At 35.6% G+C, this 20,530-nt stretch overlaps 1 protein-coding gene across 7 annotated transcripts in view; it reads right to left on the minus strand.

Annotated features, from left to right (window-relative positions):
* Nucleotides 1-20,530, minus strand: part of GOLGA4 (golgin A4) — a 162,200-nt gene that overhangs the window by 11,448 nt on the left and 130,222 nt on the right. For 6 of the 7 annotated variants that reach the window (XM_071804741.1, XM_065833090.2, XM_065833089.2 and 3 more), the window contains 10 exons: nt 15,018-15,196; nt 13,819-13,950; nt 12,658-12,813; nt 7,469-11,718; nt 6,570-6,691; nt 5,695-5,825; nt 5,259-5,372; nt 1,888-1,908; nt 1,647-1,715; nt 952-1,027 (listed from right to left, as the gene is read on the minus strand). In XM_071804741.1, the coding sequence (XP_071660842.1) occupies nt 952-1,027; nt 1,647-1,715; nt 1,888-1,908; nt 5,259-5,372; nt 5,695-5,825; nt 6,570-6,691; nt 7,469-11,718; nt 12,658-12,813; nt 13,819-13,950; nt 15,018-15,196 (5,250 nt within the window). The remainder of the gene's footprint in view (nt 1-951; nt 1,028-1,646; nt 1,716-1,887; nt 1,909-5,258; nt 5,373-5,694; nt 5,826-6,569; nt 6,692-7,468; nt 11,719-12,657; nt 12,814-13,818; nt 13,951-15,017; nt 15,197-20,530) is intronic. The other variant, XM_065833091.2, reaches the window with a different exon arrangement.

Genomic DNA, 20,530 nt, shown 5'->3' on the forward strand with positions numbered 1-20,530 from the left:
GAAAGATAAAGTTTAGATACCTTCCAAACAACATGTAAGACAGGAGATGGAGGATACAAGCAAACAAGGAGTCCGAAGTAAACCAAAACACTACTGTTGTACATGATAGGCAGTGGAATACCAAACTGTAACTACAGGAATTGGGTTTTGCATTGACAACAGTGAAGGAAAATTTTGAGGAGAAATACCTACAGAGACTAAAGTTACTAGTTTTGCTTATTCTTACCAAGTAGAAATATGCATAATTTAATGAAAGGCCAGTAGCACAGGCCAAAACCAAATTAAATTAGGTATTAGAATAATATGAGGAGTAAGGCCTTGAGACTAAGAGGTCTTGTTACGAAGAGGTGGTCTACAAGAGGTTAAAAACAACAATAATAATAAAGTGACATGGCTAAAGTAACACAGTGCAAAATATTTTTTTATTGGAGTATTCTGAAAAGATATGAATAGAGCACATATTAGACCAAGAAAAGTAATATTATTGTGATCAAATCGGTATCTTGGAAAGGAACTCTAATCACAAGAAAGGTAAAAGCCCAGATATGTAACACAAGAAAGGTCTGTAAAATCTAATATTTTTATAGTTAAGAATTTTAAAGAATCATGAAATGTATATTTAACTAGCCAAGACAAATGGATAATTCCTCGCCACCCACTTTCTAGTGTTGCTTGCCTATACCACTCCCTCTGGGGATACAGAAAGCTGAAGAACTCTGATACAGAGCTATTCTAACTGTATGACATAAAACCAAACATCAAACAAAATGTCGTGTGGTTTGCTCATCTGAAATCACACACCAGCTCTCTTAGACAGGATAAAACAAGGGTAAGATGTCATGAAAACATACAAGTGTTTTAAGGAGACTGACATTTTCATAAATTGTCTAAACCAAAGCATAGCTTTCAAACAAACAAAACATTTATTTGTGATAAAAACTGTGTACTTACCTCCATACGGTGTTCCAACTGATGTGACATACATATTCTTCTCATAATTCTTCAGTCGGTCTTCGAGTACATGGATCTAAACCAAGACCAGTCAAAAAGACAAATGGTGTTCTCTAGCAGCTAAAATAAACATAACTGAGACACTTTTGAGCTAAAAATCATCACCTTCTATGAAAGCAAAATACATTTGCTTTCTGAGGAAGGAGAACACTGCAAACCATGTTATTAAAAATTGTCTCGGAGCTACCTAAGGTAATTAATGTGTATACATGTGTATATACACATAACGATATCTATGTATCTATATATGTATTTTTACACATATATACATGTGTATTTTATACACATAAACATAGGTAAAAAATGACAAAAATAGTACCTAACATCAAAAAGATTCAGTTTAGAAAAAGAAGAGATCCATAATTTCATGAAGACCACTGTTCTATTTTTCACTGTGCAAATCTGCTAACTTGTATCCCAAGCATGTGGTTTTTTCATTCGCAGGGGATAGAGGAATACTTGGAAAAGTGCACAGATCGCCTGAGAGCAAGTCTGAGTCAAAACCATTTCAGGTGCGTAGTATTTCCATACTACCTGTGTGGAGATGTGCTACATCATCACTTGAAAAGAACAAACTGTTCAATATTGCAAACAGTATCAAGAATACTTTTTACTTGTCCAAACAGCGCCCTTACCTGCTCTTTCAACTCCTGCTCTTTCAGTTTTGAATCATTGACTAGTGTTGTCTTCTGTGCAAGCTGTGCCTGAAAGAACAGCCACATGGAAATCATCAGGAAACTAAGGATACCTCATGGTTACCTTTTCTATAAACTTCTTTCTCCCTTTTAACACAAATTTATAAGCATTATTTCAGTTTTCAAACTGCTATGGAAAAGAATTACCCAGACACTAAAATCAATAAAATACAAGACTTACCTGAAGTTCTGCTACTGTGACCTAGAAAAACAATAACAACAAAAAAATCTATTACAATGTATGAAAAATATTGAATACATCAAGCACTGGACACAGCTAAAAAAAAGAAAGAAATATTAATATTCTAGAGCATCTTAATTGAGGATGATAAAAATTAAAATAACCAAATTAAACCTGTAAAAATAAGTAGTCCCATAAATACAGTTTAACTTATTTGTATTGACAGTACATAAAGCTTATATTTAAATTTCTCATTTGATCTCTAAGACAATTACCATGAATACAACTTGAAGAACCTCATGTTTCCAAATATTTACAAAATGCATACTGGAGGTGAATGACAATTGAACAAGTACAAAGCACATGCCAGAAAATCCTAACTACTACTATTTTCATAATATTGTATCTTTTTCCTTCCTCCTCCAGGTTGCATTTGAAAATGTGAACATTTACCTGAAAATGGCTTCAGCTTAAGAGCTTCATGAGCTCTATATCTTGCAAAGACAACAATGTTTATGAAGTACAGAAACAATTCTCAGCTCAAATTTCTAGCTTTTAATGTTCCAGCTGTAAGGAAAATAACGCTTTAGTAGTCATGGGTATAGCTCAAGGTTGTAAAATCATTTTATCATCAAATAATTTGTGTGTAATTTTTTTTTTTAAGGTAACCTAAACCTTAACAAGGAGGTGGTAAATACTACTTCTTTTATCTCGAGTCTCTTTGGAGGTCTGTTGAAAACTATTGCCCATCTCAGTAGGTTCATAAAACCTGTAGGTTTTTCCACACTCTGCAAACAGAATATAGGTGAAAATAATTTCTTTACAGAGCTTAAATCTGTAAGCGCAATTCTTGCTTCTGAAGATCTCAATCATCTGATCAGATATTTATTTTCTCATTAAGAAAGAGAATTTCTGATATTTTTACATCAAACACTAACACTTAAGGATGTTAGTGTTTGCCTACTGCTTATCATAGTCAGACAAATATTGTTCAAATGTATAGTTACGCTTCATTTTCAAAGTGGATACGGTCTATGTGATGTTTGGCCTAGGCTAACAAGAAGCAGCACAGGGGGTTTTATAAGACAAGTTTCTGTGAACTGGAAAACTCCAACGCTCCAACTTCAGACAACAAATGTATCAATTGCCCACAAAAAGTTGCTTCCAGGCAATGAAAGACTTCTGAGCTGTTTACTACTACTGCTGAAGGAGGAAAAAAACAGAGAGAAAAACATGTTAAAAAGCAACAAAAAAAAAAAAAAAAAAAAAAAAGGTGAGACAAAGGATACCATGGCAAATATGGCAGAATTCATTTGAATGCACATGTAAAAACCAGATGTGGATTTGTACACTTCTGCTCAGATATGTGGACAAGGGCCTGTCCCATTTTCTCATTTAGCTCTGTAATGCTGCACATACATGCTATTGTATCAGCTGCAAATATATGCTGTTGTGCCAGGTAATAGCAAAATTGGTTTCCTACAGACATACTGAAGACAGGCAATGGACAAATTAAGACAGGTACGACTCAAGAAGAAGAACAGATCTTAATTTCTAAGGAGGAAAAAAGAAAACTACCTCCTGACCCCAGAAGAGAATCTGTGACAGTGAGAATCCAATCCTGAAATGCTGATCAAACAGGAACTGGACGTCCACTTACAGCACTCTGAATATGTGAGTTTTGACTGGATCAGGAGACCTACCAGGAACTATCTGCACATTTAATATAATAATCTGACTATTAGAATAGTTACGTTGTTTTGAGATGAAGTCACCTTCGTGAATAGCATGAAATATGAAATCTCCATTCAGTTAAATCAGAGCTATCCAAAAGAAAGCTTGTGAATGATTTGTTAAATTTGAATTTACTTGGAATCCTCAAAATTACTCAAGAAAGACTGATGTCTGTATGCCAGTGAAATCATGGATATTTAACTGCCTTACACTCACCAAAAAATCCCATCCTTGTTCTGCAAGCACTTTGAACCTGAATGTTTTATCTGTACTTAGGTACACACACTGATACACAACCCGGTTTTCCTCCCCTCCAAGTGAGACATTACTTCTCTTTTAAAACAAAGCTATTTACCAGCAATGGAGTTCTCTCAACTGGTTTATACCAGCCAGAAACGGAACAACTCCCTTGAGTTTCTCCAAAGTAGTCAAGATTCCAAAGACAGGCTAAATCAGCTGTTTATTTTGTTTCTTGTAAGCAGATTCATCTTTACATTGAGATGTAATATTTGCAATATTCAAATATTTTACAGCTCTATGCTATCATTGCAAATATGTGCAATTAAATACCATTGCTGGTATATAGATTTGATAAAACTTCCATGTCCTATCAGTCAATATATAATCCTAAAGATGCAAGCATAAGAAGACACTAAATGACTGCCTGTATTTACAGCAGACTTCTATAACAAAGTAAGTAGGGAAACAGTTAACACAGAAGTCCTAAAGATAAAGCACTCTTCATACTTTTCAGAATCATGTTTTAGGGTTTCTTAAGGAATCTTCCTCCAATAATAAGATTATTAAAGATTAATTTCAGTGGGTGGACAAGGGCTGATGAAGAATACAAGGCAGTCTGATACAAATACTTCTGCTTTTCCTGTTATGAAAACAACACTCATGTCATGGAATAGTTACTAGAAGTAATGTAAAGGGTCTTGTAAGCAAGTGCAAGGCAGAAGGGACAAACAGTAGGACAATGAGGTAATTTGTACCCTAAGTTCGTAGTGTCAAATAAATATATTTAGCATCCCCATTGCTGCCTGTTCTCAAAATGAAAAATTTAAAAACAAAGTTAATATGAATTCTCATCAATGACTCAACGCCTGATATACTCCTCCTCTCTCAGTTTAATAACTAGTAACATTTTTTCATCAAAGAATTCCTCAAACTAAAATGTGGCCTCAAAAAGAGAAAAGCATGCACTCAATCTTCTTTTAATGAAGACCTCCCAGTCTATACTTGATGTATTCAAGGTACTGTTTCAGAGTCCTTTGGAATTCAAATACAAAAAAAAAAAAAAAATCACACAAAAAATGATCCAATATGATTTCATTTCCTTCTAAAGGGCTTCCAGTAAAATCAACATAAAGAACATACATAGAGAGGGAAACACCCCACCATAATAATCACAACAGAACTGGACTTTTTCACATACCATTTAAAAAGTAGTACCAAATACTGCAGATTCTAAAGACGTTCACTTTTGAAGTTAACATCTAAAAGAACAGAAACTGTATGGGAAAGTGAAGGCCAGATATATAAATAAAATCCAACTAAGAGTAAACCACAAGACTTTATGAAGGCTTAGCATTTCACACCTAAAGATACCAAAATAAATGTTAGCTCTAGCTCACCTTTTCATTGTGCCAAGGTTGCTCTTCTGCCATCCTTTGTTTGTATTCCTTTTGCAAGTCTTCTAGCTGTTTCTGCAACTCATGAACTTTTGCTGTCATCTCTTCTTCACGAGCCTTCAAAATACAGGAAAAAATTTACTTACAAAATCATCTAACCACTCAAAACTTCACTACAGTGGACAGTAAGCAATCAACAAAAGAGCTTTTTTTTACTGATTGATTAGAGCTCGGGCTTAATTTTTGGTGTTCTCTCATGTTCATAAAACACAAAACCAAACATTTTAATTGCAAGTTAAGTCACTACATATATCAAGTGTAATTCAAGCAGTAAGGTCCTTACTAGAAAGAACTATAGTTCTCTGCCTAGTTGTGCAATGAAAAAAGGGGAAGACTTTTTTAGAAATGTATGCAGTCATATCACTTTTCAGAAAGATACCTCAAGGATCTCTTCATATTTTTTCACAGTTCTTTTTAGATCATCATCTTTTTCAGCAATTTTTTTATGCAACTGTGTTGTCTCTATGTGATGATTTTCTATCAATTCAGTTTCTACCTCCTGGGCTTTACCTGTAAAAAAAAAAGTCAGGTGATATAAAAAAGAGAACATATTTATTTTGCTAAATTATGTCACAACAGTATTTAAAAAAGCTTAAAGACAACTTTGGAAGGCATCTGTAAGGAAAACTTACCAAGAACATTCATTTTTCCACACTGTCAGTGACAATTATGAAGTTTGCTGTCTGTAGTTTGGTATCTGGAGAAAATTTTTTCTACCTGATGCTGGAACTTTTCTCTAAAAGTTAAGATCACAACCAATATTTATCAACTAATTCTGTCTCCTACTCTATCTAAAGAAGTGATTGAAACATCTGCAAATCTTCAGAAATTCATCAGTTGTAGGTGTACTTCCAGTAACTGTGGAGTCAAAAGATAGTTGCTGCCCACTTTTCCAACCTCTGGTTTACACTACGGGGACTAAAGATGGACAAGAAGCTGAAATGTGCTGTGTGGTTATAACCACACGGTGCAGCAATCAGACATCATATCCAGTTGATACTTGGTGGTGTTTACAGTGAATGAAGTCTGCAAGGCACAGCTACGAAGATGCAGTCCTGATGCCCAGACGGATCTAAGTTTCTCTAAAAGGCATCCTTCAGTGTCATATATTCCATAACGGAGCACTAAAGGTTTGAATTGCTGAAGTCAATGGAGTATTATAATGAAAACTTACCAATGTACTTTCCCCAAAACAGCTGAAGGTTTCGTTTCTGGCTATTTTACTGATTAAAGTTATATTAATATTTCACTTACTGATTGTCTCTTTTACTGCTGTTTCCAATTCTCTTTCTTTTTGAGCCAGCTGCGTATTGAACTCTCTCATTAACTGCTTTAAGGCGGAGTTGTGCTTTAACTCAATGTCTTCTTGTTCACATCTGTACAGAAATGTCAAAAAATTACAGCGAGAAAATAAAATGTTTAAAGAGAGCGCGAGAACAGTTTAGCAAGGTTGGAGAGCCGGGAATGCCTCCAAAACTATTTTAGAATGGGATGGTTTTAAGTTATATGAATTCTGTGGGATTCACGGAGGGTTTTTGTTCCCTTCCTATTGAATTCAGCTGGAAGGCATAGGTGTTTCATTTAAAAAACACTCCAGAATTGAACCCTTTCAAAAGATATGGAGTTTTAGCTGAGGGAGATGAAGAACTGGACATAATGTATGTGCCACATAAAAGCAGAATTTTTAGGGAATTCCTTGTTTGAGACGTCGTTAGAGCTGAGCAGTACCACATTGTTGTGTAGTACTTATGAACAATTCTTGCTATCATTTGAACACAAAGATCTCAGTGCTAAGTTTTAATAAACTTTGTTTCAATTACCTTTGTTTCCTGTTTGAGTAAAATAAAACTATATTTTATGTTCCGGCAATACTGAAAATGACCATCACTAAAACAAATCAAAAGTGGTATTACTTTGCCAAAAGACACACCACCTTTTAAACTGATGACTTAAATAGTTCTTTATGTGTTCATGAAGTGCTACTTTCAAGTAGCTCTTCTCTTGCTGTTTCTGAGTCTATTTAGAAAAATGACAGAATACTACCAGTCATTATTTCATCGTTAGAAATTGACCTTTAAAAAATTATTCTTGAAGTTTTAGTGGTTAAAGATAGAGCAAAGAAATGGTAAGAAGACCAGGAATGAATAATTTACCTGATTTTCTGCTCCATTTCTTCTAAGGACTCCTTCTTTATTATGTCAAGCTCTTGCTGATGCTCTTTTCGCAGAGTACGTAAGTCTTTTTGAAGATTATTTACTTCTTTGCGTAGTTTCTGTTTCTCCCTTTCAGTCTCTTCCAGTTTCGTCTGCAAGTCCTTCTGCTGGTTCTGCATATCACCCAATAACTTCTGCAGCTCCAAACCAGATTTAGCCTTTTCTTCAGCATTTTCCTCAAAAGCTTTCAGACAGTCACTTCTTTCATCCAACTGTTGCTGTAAACTTTTCAGCTTTTCTTCATATCTCAAACTTGTATGTTCCATCTCAATCTTATGCGCTTCATTTTCCTTCACTAGACTATTTTCCAACTCTTTTATCTTCTGTTCTAAAGATTGACTGACTGTCTCCTTTTCCTGCAATTTTTTCTGGAACTCTCCAATTACATTCTGCATATCAAGATGTTTTTGTTCTTTAGCTTTTAATTCTTCCCTACTGCTTGCTAAATCACCACCACAACGAGCATGTTCATCTGCTAACAAGGAGTATTTTTTGGTTTGCTCCTCGAGTTCCTTCCTGAGGCTTTCAGTCCTACTCTGCTCCTCCTGATGGCTCTTCTCAATACATTCTAGTTTTTTAAGGAGTTCTTCCTGGGTTTTTTGCAATTCTAGATGAGAATTATTACTCTGTTGTTGTTCCTTTTCATACTTCTGTAACAATTCCTCTTTTTCCGTTAAGCCCTTCTGTAGCACATGCATTTTCTCTTCGTATGTCTGTCGGACACTCTCAAGTATGTTACTTTTTTCTTGTTCTACAGAAGCTTTAACACTCTCTACTCTTTGCAGCATTTCTAATTCTGTGGAATCTCTTGTTGACTTTATTTTTTCTTCTAAGGACTCAATTTTGGCCTCTCTCTCCTGCAGTTTTTGTTCCAAGTCTCTCAATTGATCTTCCCTATCTTGCTTAAATTGCTGTTCCTTTTCTTCCATCTGACTCATCAATTGCTTTTTAATAGAACCAATTTTTTGCTCTGCCTTCTTTTTCAGATCTGCCAGCTTAGTGCTGTTCTCTGCATTCAGTCTCTCTTCTAATTCTTTCAGTTCTTCCTCTTTGCTTTTAAGTATCGCTGACTTCATTTGATCGAATTCCCTCTCTTTCGCTTCAATTTCAGCTTTCAGTGAACCTATCTGCTTCTCAAAATTAAGTACTTTTTCTTCAGCCTCCTTAAATCTATTGTCCTTTTCAAAAGCCACCTTCTCTGCCTGCTGGAGCTGCCAAGCTATCTCTTTTTGCTCTGTGTCTTTTTGTTCATTATACTTTCTAAGTTCCTCCATCAAGGAATCATTTTCTGAAGTTTTCTGAGCAACGTGTTCTTCTAGTTCTGCAATTCTTTCTGCTTGTTTTTTTAACTTTGCAGTTAACTCACTTTCTTGCTTTTCCCTCCTGTTTTGCTTTTCTTCCAACTCACTTTTTAAACTATCGAGATTCTTGCTTTGTTCAGCCAGCTGCTCCTTCAGGTTATTTAGCTCTTCATCTTTTTTGTTGGCTTCAATATTGCTTAATTCCAGTTTGCCCTGCAAATCTTTAATAGTGTCATGATTTTGTGTAAACCTGGTTTGTGCTTTTGTCTTCCACTCCGACAGCTTGGCAGTGCAATGATCTACCTGCTCAAGAGCTGATGATTTTTCTTGACTCAGCGTCTCAACTCTGGACGATAACTCCTGTACCTGGTTTAACAACTGCAACCGATCCTCTTGATGTTGCTTGCTTAACAGAGACATGGCTGCTTCCTTCTCTGTTATCATGCTTTCAAGTCTGACATTAAGGTCATTAATTGTTTTGTTGAGAGCAGAGACCTCAGATTCTTTTTCCTGGAGTTCCTCCCTCATTGAGGTGACAGCATTGATATTTTCAGATAACTCCTTCCTGAGCTGTGTTATGCAAGTTTCTTTTTCTGATGCTGCTTGCTGCTGATGCCCTCCCTCTTTTTGCAATTGTTCCTTTTCTGTTACAAGTACTTCAATGTCAGCTCTCATAGACATAATTAAGTTGTCCTTCTCTTGCAGCTGTTGCATTGACTTTTGCAAAGAAGTACTTGCAGCAGAATGATGCTCTGTTACTTCTCTAAGTTGAGCTTCTAGTTCAGGAACCTTACCTGTTTTAATTAACACTGCTTCTTTAACTTTTGCAGTTAGACGCTCGCAATCTGCAATTTTGCATGTTACGATGCCAATTTTTTCATTACATTTTTCAATTAATTCATTGCTTTTTGTTTGCAACGAGGCTTCAACATTCTTCCAACAAGCATCTAACTGGGCTGCAAGTTCCTCTGACCACCTTTTAAGCTCGGTTTCTTTCAGCTGAATTGCCTGTATTTTCTTCTCATAATTTTCATGATCTTTAGACTGAGAAGACTGCACAGTTTGGAGTTTCTCTTCAAGTGTTTTCAGTGTATCAGCCAGCTCGGTAATTCTGGCTTTGTCTTTTTCTTCAACTGCTTTCTGTTCACTGAGCTGTTCCTCAAGTCCCGACTGCTCTTTCAGGGACTGATTAAGATCACTTTCCATTTTTTTCAACTGTGTTTTCAGGTCACTTTCCTTATCCACCATCTGCCTTAGTTGTTCTTCCAATTCTTTCAGGAACTCCTCCCTTTTCACCTGTTCTTCCTTCAGTCGGGTTATTTCTGTTCTGGAGCTCTCCTTCTCCGCACTGAAGGTGGCAAGTTTCTGTTTCAGGTCTCCAACTTCCTGCTCTTTCTCTTGCAGTTCCATTTCATGTTTTTCCTGTAGCTCTTCAACTTGCTGATTGAGTTTCTTTTCCCAGCTCTGGGTAACTTCTTCCAACTCCCTCCTATGAGTGTCAGCAAGGCTCTCCAGTTGCTCTTTCTGATTAGATTCCAGTTTCGACACAGCATCACTGATTCCGGCTGAACTGGCATGTGCCATTTCCAACATTTTCGCATTGAATTCACTCTCTTTCTGACTGAACTCCAACTGCTTGTTTTCGAGCTCTTTTTTCAGTTTAGCCTCCTGCTCAGCAAGTTTCTTTTTGAAAGCTTCCTGCATATCTTTTGATTTCTGTTTAATTTTCTCCATTTTGTTCTCCTGACGTTTCAGTTTATTCTCATATTCTCCTTGTAAAGCACTAACTCTCTCCTCTGCAGCTAACAGTTTCTGTGTAAGCTCTTCCACTTGCTTGTTCTGTAACTTCTTCACGTGTTCAATTTCATTTTCCTTCTCAGTTAGACTTCTCTTTGTCTCATCAGCCTCTCTTTGTAGATCCTTCAGTTGACATTCATATTGTTGCATTAGAGAGGTTACTTTTTGTGTATTTTCACTGCTTTGCTCTTGTAAATGCTGCTTCAGGTCATGCACCTGAGAGACACTGGTCTCTAACTCATTCTTAACTTCATTCAGCTGGGATTCAGCTCTTTCAAGCTGCTCACTAAGTTGCAATTTTTCACCTTCGAGATCTGTCAGCTTTTGCTGCAGCTTTGCTAATTCGTCTTCATAAATCTTAGCCTGCTCATTAGAAGTACTCTGATGAGACTCTGAAAGCTCCTCTAGCTTTGCAGACATTTGGGCAAGTTCAACTTTAGATCTTTCTGCACATTCCTTCAGGTTCTGTTCATGTGTTTTTAGTTCCTCTAGATGTCTGTCTTTTTCCTCCAATGACTGCTTGAGTTTGTTGAGTTCCTCTTTGAGTACCTTCTCAACACCTTGAATAGACATTTCGTGCTCTTTTAGCATCAGTTTAACCTCTTCATTGTGCCGTTTCCTCTCTTCTTCCAATTCTTGCTTTGCTTCACATGCTTTGCTATTCAATTCTGAGATCTCTTGTTCTAAATCATGACGTATTTTTAGTGCTTCTGATAGCTCAGAAGACAGTGCTTCTAATTCTGTTTGTTTCACATCAAGTTTTTCTAATGTTTTTTCATTCATCTCTTCTATGTGTGCACGGAAAACTGTTTCTTTCTCTTTCAAAATTGTATCTATCTCTTGTTCTTGTTTCTCTCTCATTTTTTCTATTTCAGTTACTTGTTGTTGCTTTAATATTTGAAGTTTTTCTGTCCAAAGCTTTTCCTGCTGCTGTTTCATGTTCTCCAATTCTTTCTTGTGTTTTTCAACTATATCACTGATTTCCTTATTGTGCTGCTTTTTTTCAGATTCCATCAGAGTACTTAATTCCTCTGATGGCTTTCTGTCATCTTGAGAATACTTTGCAAGAGTGCTTTCCAGTTCAAGAATCCTCTGTTAGAGAATACAGTTTTAAAAGAATATGAATATTCAAAAGGTAACAAATTGATTAAATTTTTAAAAATCTCACCAGGCTCACAAAACCACAAGTAATTTATTCCATTATTTTTAGTGAATATTAACTTTTTATATAAGCCTTTCATTCATCTAGTTTGTTCTCAACTTTGCTTCCATTATGGTGAGTTAGTTATTTAATAACGTTTTCTCAATTTCACTGCAGTAAAAATAGATACAATAAAAATGTGGAAAGAATTTAATTCAAATAAAATAATCCATATTACATTTATGAGAGATATGTTCACATTTTCTTATTGAGCTAAAGTACCAATATGCAAGATGAAAGATATTGGGAGTCTACACAAGTATTATGGAGCTTTGCACATATCTACTGCTTTATCTAAACTCCACCTCTCATGGAAATGCTGCCGTAAAGTTAAAGCACTTCTGTAGTTGAAACTTCCAAACTAATATTTGTGAAGTGGTGGAATAACGTATAAACTTGCATTAGCAGATAATACAATCTTACATACATAAAGCAAAGGACACTTCAAAATTTAAGCAAATTTTTTACTTACTCAGGTGTCCTTATAAGTGTTTGTATGGTAGCAGTACCCAGAAGTTAAACAATTTGAAGTTTAACTCTCCTGTATAACATATATAAAAATTATGTGGAGGGATAGAAATTCATTTGCTATGAAATTATATAAAGTTAGTGTATCTCTTGTATTTCTATATTTTGCCATTTAATCTTGTAAAAAGCTAGGGGCTGCAGCATGCCATGGCAATACATTAAATTCCTGTCACTACAAGAAGCATTGTGAGATTAAAACAACCCACTCACAATAAATCCACAGTATTTGTAAACCTGTAACAGTTAAATATATACTGAAAGGAAGTCTCATAAACCTTTATCCTTTTGGAATCTTTACTCACAGTTCTAAAAGTCTCTACTTCTTGATGCATTTTCTGAACTTTCTTGTCACACTCTGACTGGATCGCTTTCTTCTGCAGCTCTAATTCTTCTAAGGCTAGAGATTCTTGCTGCTCTTTTTCTTCCAGGGTTTTTAAACACTCACTCTGATTTTTTTCCTGTATCAACAATAACGATTAAAACAATAAACTATACATACAGTCCATCGTACCTTCAAAAACAGCATAAGAGAATATTTACAAACCAGTTAAGAGGATTCATATATTAGTCACCTGCATTTTCTCCATACACACTTGTACTTCATGTGTGAAAATAAAATTGCTATAAATCATTTCAATTTTCTCTTCTTGAGAATCCTTTCTCTTCTGCTTTCCTTTGTATGAAAAACATAATGCAATCCAGTCCTTCATTTTGGTTTGTTTACCATGATTGAGAGCAACACCTTAGAGGAATAAAGGTCTGTCCTCACTTGATTCCACTGTTAATGTATTTTTAGGCTTCTATTCCTTATAATTAAAAAAAATAACTTAAGAAACAGGTAGAAAAATATAATCAGGAAGTGACTAGCAAAGTCCCTCAGTCCTGGTCACAAACCATGCACAAAAGTGAATCTAATATTTGTTAGGTAAAATTATGTGATATTCTAAAGTGGATTACAGCTTATGAAAAAGAGCAAAGAATCCAAATGATTCCTCCCAGCCTGACCTAGAAGAAAATTATTTTCTGAGGTCAAACACTGTGAATAGTTAACCCTGTTCACATAAGACAACACAATCAGACATCATGATACCAGCGCTTTTCAATCAGCCTCCATCTTAGTACCTCTTTTACTCTAGTTGCTGTGGCTAATCACCAATGACCCAGAGGGAGAAATTAAATTGAAAAAAAAATCTTAACAAAAAGAGTTTTCACAAAAAGAAGGCTTTCCCACAAGATGCAGCTGTTGGTGAGCAGTGATAGTGATTAATTATCATTATCCAGTCTGGATCTTTGCAACTGCTTTCCCTTCATATTGCTGAAATTTCTGAGCTCTTTGACTTTTGGAGGACACTCATATTTTCAAGCACAGGAGGACTCTCATTGCGAAACAGGGTCAGATTAAGACTTCTAGTCCCACCTCACACGTAGAGATTTGTTTTTCTATGTGTTTTAGGGATACTTACAAGAGCTGCCTTCATCTTCTCGTGGAACTCCTTTTCTTGGGCCTGTAATCTCTCATTTAGCTCCTGATCTTTGCTAGCCAATTCTTTTTTATGGCATTTTTCCAGTTCAGCAACACGCTCCTCTGAAGACTTCTGTGAAGCAAAGTCAGAAAAAAATAATTTTGAGATATTTAATAGTAAAACACTTTATTTCTTAATATGAAAAGCAGTACAACAGAGAGAGGAAACCAGAACCATCTCTTTGCCTCCTTTGAATAAGTAACAATCACTTGGAGCGCTTAATACTAAGCCCTGATAGTACTTCTTTTAAAGCCTGAAGTTATCCATCTTCATTCTCAATTATTTCATGGTTCTACTAAAAGGAACACCACATTTTCTAAAGACACTTCTACCAAGGTGAACTTAGTGCTTTCGCTTTCAGTTCAAATGTGATAATAAACTGGAAAAGTGCTTCTGTCTGTAGCTTTTCCTGTATTCTTGTTATTTCATGAGCCAGAATGTCAAGTGGTATTTCTCTACGTAGACAGCTACCTACAACCTACATACTTCATTTAAGAATAATGTAATGTAAGTTAGTCATCGCCCTAAAGCATCAGTGTATTTTCTTAGAAAAATTAATATTATAACAAATGTCATCACAAGAACTGCAATTTAAAAGTGTTCATATTTACAGCTTTGCAAGGCATGTGCGCTACTCCTGAAATTCCTACCTGAATACGCCAGATGAAGCCAATTTTAGTGATTCTTAACTATCAAACAGTTTGGCAACAAGTTCTTAAACATTTACACATACTAGGTTAGCATAATCATTAAAAGTACTTAATATTAAAACCTAAAATCCTGTTGAAGATGTGTGAGCTGAGTGCCATTAATTTCTTCTTGACATCCTTTAAAGTCTCAAGTGTACTTTCAGTAATTAATTTTATTAAATACTGTGAAACAAAGAGCAATACTGTTCATTTTTTACATGCCTCTAACATACTGATTTTAAACTTGTTAGAGACAAAAAAGTCTGTATGGGGAGTTATTTATTTTCACTTAAGTAAATCTTTAATCCCAGCAATTAATTTATATAGAACTTATTAAACAGGAAAAATCGTATAACAAAGTTTTGATACATTAATGCATTTTACAACCATAGTTTAATTGTAACAGAATAATTAGAATAAAAGCCAATAATACAGGGTTTCAGCTTTTACCTTCATAATCTCAACCACCTCTTGTTTCACTCTGGTTAACTCCCGTTGAAGATTTACCCTCTCTTCCTCACTTGCCTTTTCTACTGCTTTGATTTTTTCATCCATTTCTGCCTGCAATTTTTTCCGGGCTTCCTCTGTCTTTTGGGCAGCACTCAGAGCCCTCTCAAGCTCCTCAAAAGCTGCAAAGAAAAAAAAAAAGTATATGATAACCGAGAAATATCTATGCCACATCATAGTAGAACAGAGTTCTCAGTAAATGTAAATTATACAAGTAACAGAAAAATCAACATAGGAATCCATTAAGAATTCACATGAGTTTATTATCCAGAAAGGAAACAGAACTGCTAAATAGCTGTGAATGTCTTCCAATACATTCCATAGCTTCTCTTTCTGCCCCTGTAATCACTATAAAATACACAGACCATATACGGCTCCTCTTCTGACTATATGTGCTGAATAACTTTGAAGAGGAGAAAAAAAGTTGCAGGAAGAAAAGGCACTTCACAAGTTGTTCTTCCACTAAAACAAGCAGACACAAGCATAAACTAGGAATGACTGCTATGCAAGTCAGTTTATACTGAATGATGAGAGAGTTCCTCCTGAGTATGACACTGAAGTATAAGACCAGGCAGTCTGTTTACCTAAGAGTTGTTCATTTCAAGCTCTACAACTCAGATAATCTCTTTAAACTGTGGGTTTGGTGGAGTCCATAGAGATGGCTTTGCTAATTTAATTATTTCACTTTTTACTTTTAATGTAAACTATTCAATTCAGAGACACTGTAAAAACACTTGTGTGTTACAAAGACTGTCCTGTGTTTCTGAACTTTGCAAAATAAAATGCAAGAAAAAAATATTAAGGTTTTCTCCCAAAAACCTTGAATATCTACAAGGTGTTTCAAAAGAACACACACACTGCAGTGACAAAATTTATTTATATTTGCATAAGATGCAAAAGTCTGCTGAAACACATTTTAATTTACAAATGGAATGCAATAATTCCACAGCTTCTTCCCATGCTAAGAAGTATTCTCACATACTTCATTCACCATATAGATGATCATTTAGATATAAAAAGAAAACAAATAAATTCCTGTGTTGTGAGCTGGTTAATAATAATAATAAAAAATACCAGTAAGTGAGTTCCTTGCTGAAACTGATGGCAGAATTTATAGAGAATTACACAGGACTAGAATCTGATCAGTATTAGTGAAATCTCTTTTCCTGAACAGATCATGAATGTGGAACACCCCTGCTACATATAAAAGGAAAATTCAGTCTCAGAATAGTCTACTATATGGTTAATTTTTTACAGAAAAGAACTTTGGCAAAATATGTCTGTAAAATTCAAAATCACAGTGCCAATTTCAAGACTGTAAATTATCAGAGCAGAAAAAACCTAGAAGTATATTACTCTACTACACCCTGGACTACTTAGATACTGTTCTGGGAGCAGAGAGAACAAAACTGATTTTAAACTGTTATTTAGTATGCTAAACTTTCTTCCACTTAGTTCTGTCACAAAAAGAAAATCATAATAGACACATACATCTCTAGTTTCCTTGATTCACTGTTACCCAGCAGGCATTCACAGCAATTCCTGTAATCCTTGTCTTTTTGATACTACCTTTAATTACATTCAAGCATGAGTTTGAGAAGTGAATAATGATTTCCATTCCGCATCTTCTGATAACATTAAAAACTGAAGCTTTTAACCGTAATTTATACTTCTGAGTCAATGCTGCAAATACGTTTTCAAGCAAATTAATTCCCTCAAATTGCATTCACCCAAATTCTGACGTTTTCCAGAATTTTTTTTCTGTTTTTTGAGGAAGACTTTCTCTGACTGCTCACAGCAACAATCATGTTTTAGGGCAAAACAGAGTTTTTATTGGCCCTGGCAATGTCAAAGCACATTACTGTATCCACTTTTTCACTCCCAGTTCTACTTAAACAATAAATACTAAAACTCATGACAAAAAATTAAGAGAAAAAAAAAAAGAGTTTATTTCAAATGGCAAAACAGTCTAAAACAAAACAACAAGCATACACAAGGTTTACACCTCCTTACTTTCCAAGTACACCTCCTGACAGTTCCCATCAAGAGAGGCATTTGCCACCTGGGACCTGCAGGACTCGAGTCCTCCCCCCTCGCCACCCTGGCACAACTCGGTTATGAACGCAGCCTGCGCAAGCGCGTCCAGAGAACGGCACCGGCTTCCCTGATGCTCCTTTCAGCCCTAACAAAAGCACGCACAGACAGCAAAATTGGCCAAGCCCTTCAGTATCACGGCATCGTAAATGGCTTAAAAAACCCCAAAACAAACAAACAAAAACCAGCAAAAAAACCCCAAACAGAACAATACAACCAAACCTACAGATCTTTACAAACTATAGCCTGAAAATAAAGCCTGCAAGTAAAAGATTAAGTCATTTCACTTTTCCATAAATGTTTTCCGATTCTTGTTCTGAGTGACATATATTTTATTTTCATTTAGAAACCTGTTACTTCTGCAAAAGGAAAGAGAATGCATTTGCCATAGCCCACAAATCTGCCAAAGAGAAGATCCGGGTTCACGCTAGGATTGACTACAGATATGCAACAGCTGAGCAACATGCAGTACAACAGCTGCATCACTGTAATTGCAGGCAGGATGCTAATACAAAAGCTAGACAAAAGCTGATGGATAAAAGGCCAAAGGGGTATGAAAGCACAAAGAAGCAACACTTCACAGAAACACACTTAGCTCTCTCTAGAAGTTAAATTATATGCATCTCAGGCACTTTCAGCACTTAAGCAAAACAGATCATTTTTATTCACAGTTGTTAATTCTAGTGTAGCATGACACAACCACATTTCAAACCAGCAGAGGGCTACACTGTAATCACGTTGACAAAACACAGTCTAAATTATTATTATTATTTTTTTAATCTAACAGAGATTTTAATTCCAATGCGGGGAAAATCCTGGAATAAAAGTCTGTGATTTTTCCAAATACATCTATTCTGAATGCAAAGAGTAAAGGCACTGCCTGTGTTCTTCCCCGACCAGCAGAGCTACTGTTGAGAGAAGATCTTTGAACCAGGGTACTGGTTAAGTGAAGTATCACAAAGGCACAGCGGTAAATCAGGAACAATAACAAGCAGACAAAGAGCCTCAGGTGAGTCTTGCACGATCCCATTTACATGACCAAGCCAGACAAGTCGGAAACCTTCCTGTGCAGCACGTAAGTTATATGAAATTAGTCTGAGCAGTTTAAGAAATGCAAGGTTGCAAACCTGATTTTTATAAAGCATGTGCTAGAGAGTTGACCGCTCTACATAAAACTAAAGTATCAGTCTCGGTTCCCTTTGCCTTGCCTGTCCTGCCCAGTGTAACACCAGTTCGCACTGCAAAGAGTTGCCCTCTCTCCTGTGCTGCAGATGGGTTATCTTCAACTCTAGGGCCATCTACTGTTGAAAATTGTGAAGAAAGCACTAAACAGGATGGCAAAGGAGGGATGTACATGTTTTCTTACTAAAGGCTGAGAGTGGGCATCTTGTCACAAGTTTGAGAACCAAAAGCTGAATTCACTTCCTATAGTTGATTTGTCCATCTAGGCAGGATTTTTAATGCACAGTCCAAACTTCTTGTTTCTCTCTAGAAAGGTGCAGAGCATACATTAATTCAGCTTCCAAAAGAAATTGCAAAGTAAAGCAAAATTAATTTGCTTTCTACAGACTTTTAGAATTATTGTTTACTGTACAGAACGTAAATAAGTCAATAATCGGCATCCTGAGAAGTCAGAAAGGACTTATGCCAAGTAGTCTCAGGAGGAACAAACTTCAGTTTACCAGTAAATTTACAAGTACAAATACTATAAATAGCTTTGTTGAAGTATAATGTAAATAATCTATGTATATTGCAAAACGTTGAAAAAAATCAGTTGCAGTTACTTCAAGTAAAAGTGCCTGAGAAGCACAGAATTTACTTTTTAGAGCCCAGTTCAAGCACCCAATGTGTGATGTAAGAAAGAAGAGCCCTTACCCCAGTCCTGTTCATACAAGGCTTGGGAAAGGCACCATGATTCACTTATTGGCATGTGTGGATGCACAAAAACAAAATGCTCTGTGAGACTTCAACATAAGGTACCTCTAACTACAAAAAAAATGAACTTCAACTGGGGAGACAAGTTACAGTTTACACAACATGCACAAAATAAGCATACGTATCTTTTCACTGTTTCAGTACACAAAAATGCATTAACATTAAACCAAACACTGAAGCACTTCACTAAAATCACTAAATTATAAAGAAAAAAGCCAGACATGTAACTGTAGGTAAGTTAAAAACATGAATGGAAAAATATACCACTTTTTACCTTACAATATGCACTATGAACGTAAATGCCAAGTGCATTATGATTCTCCTTATTTTACCAGTATGTGAATGAAATTAACATTTCTACAAATACAATATTCCATGAAGTCAATTCTCACTAAATCATCATATAGAAAAAGAGAAGTCTAGAATTTAAAGTAGTCTCACATTTACTATCCAAGGAACAGAACTTTAAACTTGTTCACCTCAAATACATGAAACTGCCAAAATTCCTAAAACTGGTACAACTCAAAGGTTGCGACCTACAAGTGACTTCAGGCTCTCCCAATATTGATGGTAGTTTTCTCAAATGCCTGAACAATTTAATTCAACTGTATTGAAATACACTTCTGCTGTACATTACAACATTTTTGAAATGCATAAAGCCAAGGAAGTAATAGGAAAATCTAAGAAAGGTCACCTTACAATTTTGCCTATGTTAGAAGTAATATTAACTAATTTTCCCAGGGTTCCAACATTTATATATGCATGATTAACAGAGTACAAAAATAAATGCACTCAAAGGCAAAGTAGATGCTTATACACCATAAAGGTTAGCAAAAGCACTTTAACATTTTATTTAAGAGCGCATATTTAATCTCTCTCTCACACAAAACTCCCCCTAGGAAAGTGCAGTGTACTCGATACATTGTTCATAAGTGAAAATACTTCTCACTACAATAGTTAAGTTTTCCAGATATCCAGAGCATCACCTCTAACCCATTTTCAGCTTCTGTCTATGCAAAACCAGAGCATGCAGATATTAGTTAATAATGAAGAGGTTTCTACTGCTTCAAAAAACACTGTATCAAACAACTATGACAATAATTCTGTAACTACAGAAGTATTAAGATATTCTTCAGCTTTCATTTTTTTTTTTAATCATGAAGAAAAGCTTCCTAGTCTCCAAGAAATGAATAAAATCCAACTCTAGCAGGACTGACTTCTGAAATACAAACTTCCAGAGCTAAAAGACCACATAGAACCTGAAAGGGTAGGAAAGGAGGGCACCTAATCAAAATGTTTGCTACTTTCATAAGACGGATGTCCAAGCTGCTTTTCTGCATTTCAGCAGAACAATCTACCCAAACTAATCTTTAAAATTGAAAATTCTGATCTAAATCTATGCAGATTTAAAATAAACCCCTATGAAC

The sequence above is a fragment of the Patagioenas fasciata genome, chromosome 2 (genome assembly GCF_037038585.1).
Source record: "Patagioenas fasciata isolate bPatFas1 chromosome 2, bPatFas1.hap1, whole genome shotgun sequence".
In the NCBI taxonomy this organism is placed as follows: domain Eukaryota; kingdom Metazoa; phylum Chordata; class Aves; order Columbiformes; family Columbidae; genus Patagioenas; species Patagioenas fasciata.